Source organism: Mus pahari, chromosome 2 (genome assembly GCF_900095145.1).
Source record: "Mus pahari chromosome 2, PAHARI_EIJ_v1.1, whole genome shotgun sequence".
Lineage (NCBI taxonomy): Eukaryota > Metazoa > Chordata > Mammalia > Rodentia > Muridae > Mus > Mus pahari.
In genome coordinates, this window is record NC_034591.1 from 15,933,696 (window position 1) to 15,936,216 (window position 2,521).

Below are 2,521 nucleotides of genomic sequence, written 5' to 3' on the forward strand. Positions count from 1 at the left end.
TTTTCGAGACAGGGTTTCTCTGTGTAGCCCTGGCTGTCCTGGAACTCACTCTGTAGACCAGGATGGCCTCGAACTCAGAAATCTGCCTGCCTCTTGACCCCCATATCTTAAAAGAGTCTCTTTCTGCTGACTTTGTTTCACCTTCTAAAGTGTCGAGACTTTCCATCCTGGCATTCTTCCTCACGCTACCTAATCACACGCAGGCTTGCACATGACTTTGTGCTGACTCCTAGAGCCCAGAGGTCTACAGATGATGCCCGTGCTGTGCCCCTGACTTTCCCAGCTTGCCAAGTTGCAACCAGTCATGCCTCTTGTGCCTCCCTAAAGAGTGTGGCTAGGCAGTCTGTATGGAAATATGTTGCCATAGAGCTTAATGATATTTTCCACATGTAGCTTGCTTTCAGTCACCTGCATCGCCGAGGACAGTGTTTGGCTGTGCATGGGGCTTCTTCCTGCCTTGCTTCCTGCTCTTAATCTACATGCTTGTGGGTGCACTGGCCTATGGTGGACAGCCTTGTGGAAACTTCCCTACTGCTGACATACTTGTGAAATTAGATTAGGTTTCTAGATAAAGTCCCAAACGGAGTCTGGTTTGGGTGAGTATAGTGTGGTTTGTTGAGCGCTGGTTCCAGGAAGTGACTTTTTACAGCAGCCCTGTGAATGAATTTGCCTCCATCTCACAGGAAAAGACATGGAGATTTGGAGAGGAGGTAACTTGGTAGGGTGGCACAGCTCCACAGAACCTGGCCCCGATGCCATCCTTTCCCACCACTCCTGTACATGACTCCAGGCTGCTCTGCCACCTTTCTTCACCCTTGCTGGTCCCAGCCCTGGCAGTATGGCAGGCTGGCAGCTACACCCTGACATTTGACCTTCACTGATGGGTGAGAGTCTGTCAGTGTGAATGGTGGAGCCAGTTAGCCACTCAGTGGACAGAGGGTACTCTGTTATAGTGGGGGCACATTTCTAGTCTTTCCATTTGTGATTTCAGTGCCTTGGAACTACTTGCAGAAAGGCTAGTTGCATAGTGGGCCTGGCCACAGCCTGAAGGCCAACTGTGATGGATGTGTAGTCCAGAGCTTCAGGGGACAGCTGGGAGGGCCTTAAGGGGGAAGGGTGGGGGCTGTGTTTCATGGATCCTCTTTCCCTCTAGCTGGATCTCATTTGGTGCTTGCTGGAAACCAGTTGGAGGAAACACAGTGTGCATCCTTTGGTTCCCCACCTGTACGCAAGTATTTTTCGGTCTCCTTCATCACAGTGTGCAGAGAGCTATAGTGACTCTGATGAGCACCCGTTCTACCAAAGCCCCTTTGAAACCTTAGTCCACAGCAGTTCTCACGGGCCCCAGAACCATCTGCCTTAGTCTTATACTCAGAATTCAAGGTTACTTCAGCTGTCCTCTGTGGCACATGGTTGAGGAGAGGGAGAGACACACAAGCCCACCATTTCCAAGGACGGAAATCTCCATGAGTATAACTTATAACTTATAAGACTACTGAGTATGGTGTGAGATTCTGCACTTTTGGCTGTTGGCCAGTCTCTCATTTGTGAGTCTTTCCCCAGGGTATAGCACGTCACAGGATCTCTCTGTGGTGCGTAGAGCCACGTAGAGCCACTCTTCAGGACCAGCAGGGTGTTTGGCTAACATACTTCTTGGTTGTTTTTAACTCAGCAATAGCCATTGCAGTGCTGCAGATTTTGAAGTCTTTCATCTCATGACCAGGATTTTGGATGCTGCTAGCAGTTTGTGTCTGCCTCTGCCTCCTGGTGAGTCTAAGGTCTCCTATCATTTGCTGTAATAAGTTTGTTTTTCACATGGCCTCTGGACAGACAGTAGCTCTGAACTTCGGAGATGGCACCCGTGTGTCAACAACAAGTTGGTCTTGAGGTTGGTCTCTGTTAGCCAGGCCTCCCCTGACTACTAAACTCCTGTTGCCAGCTCCAGAAGGCGGTTCCAGCCAGTTCTCATGCGCATGTCTAGCTGAACGTGCACCAATGGTGTTGCTCCTGGGAACTTTCTCTGGTAGTTTCATACTTTATTGTCCGGAGAGGCTTGAAGGCAAACACCAAGGGGGGATGGGGCCGGGTCAGGTATCAGGGCTTCACAGAACCCTTACCGTGTGTGCACAGCTACTCATGTAATCATGTGTGTGTGCACAGCTACTCATGTACTCATGTATGTGGTCACTTGTCAGATCAGTCCATGAATGTGGGGAGTAACCATTTCATGCCAGGTAACATACGAGAAATGAAAGCAGTTACAAACACCAGTGGGAGTGGCATAGGATGATGGTTACAGAAGTCCATCAGTATTTGATGTAAGAAATACACAAGCTCCTGTTTGCCATAACCATCTGCCTTGTGTTTACTATGTTGCCAAGGACCAGCCTCAGCTTGAAGAGGGGTTCCTGGGAGAAGGGGTGGTGAGAGAGGCAAAAAACAAAGGACTTGATGTCAAATCTTGGGTTACAAGCTGATGGCCTATATTTTACTCGAGACAGCTTTCCAGATTTCTTTCTCT

At 49.2% G+C, this 2,521-nt stretch overlaps 1 protein-coding gene across 2 annotated transcripts in view; it reads left to right on the top strand.

Annotated features, from left to right (window-relative positions):
* Gsap (gamma-secretase activating protein) overlaps positions 1–2,521 on the top strand; it is a 100,110-nt gene that overhangs the window by 88,853 nt on the left and 8,736 nt on the right. For both annotated transcript variants that reach the window (XM_021191143.2, XM_029535591.1), the window contains 2 exons: positions 1,154–1,224; positions 1,673–1,767. In XM_021191143.2, coding sequence (XP_021046802.1) covers positions 1,154–1,224; positions 1,673–1,767 — 166 coding nt within the window. The remainder of the gene's footprint in view (positions 1–1,153; positions 1,225–1,672; positions 1,768–2,521) is intronic.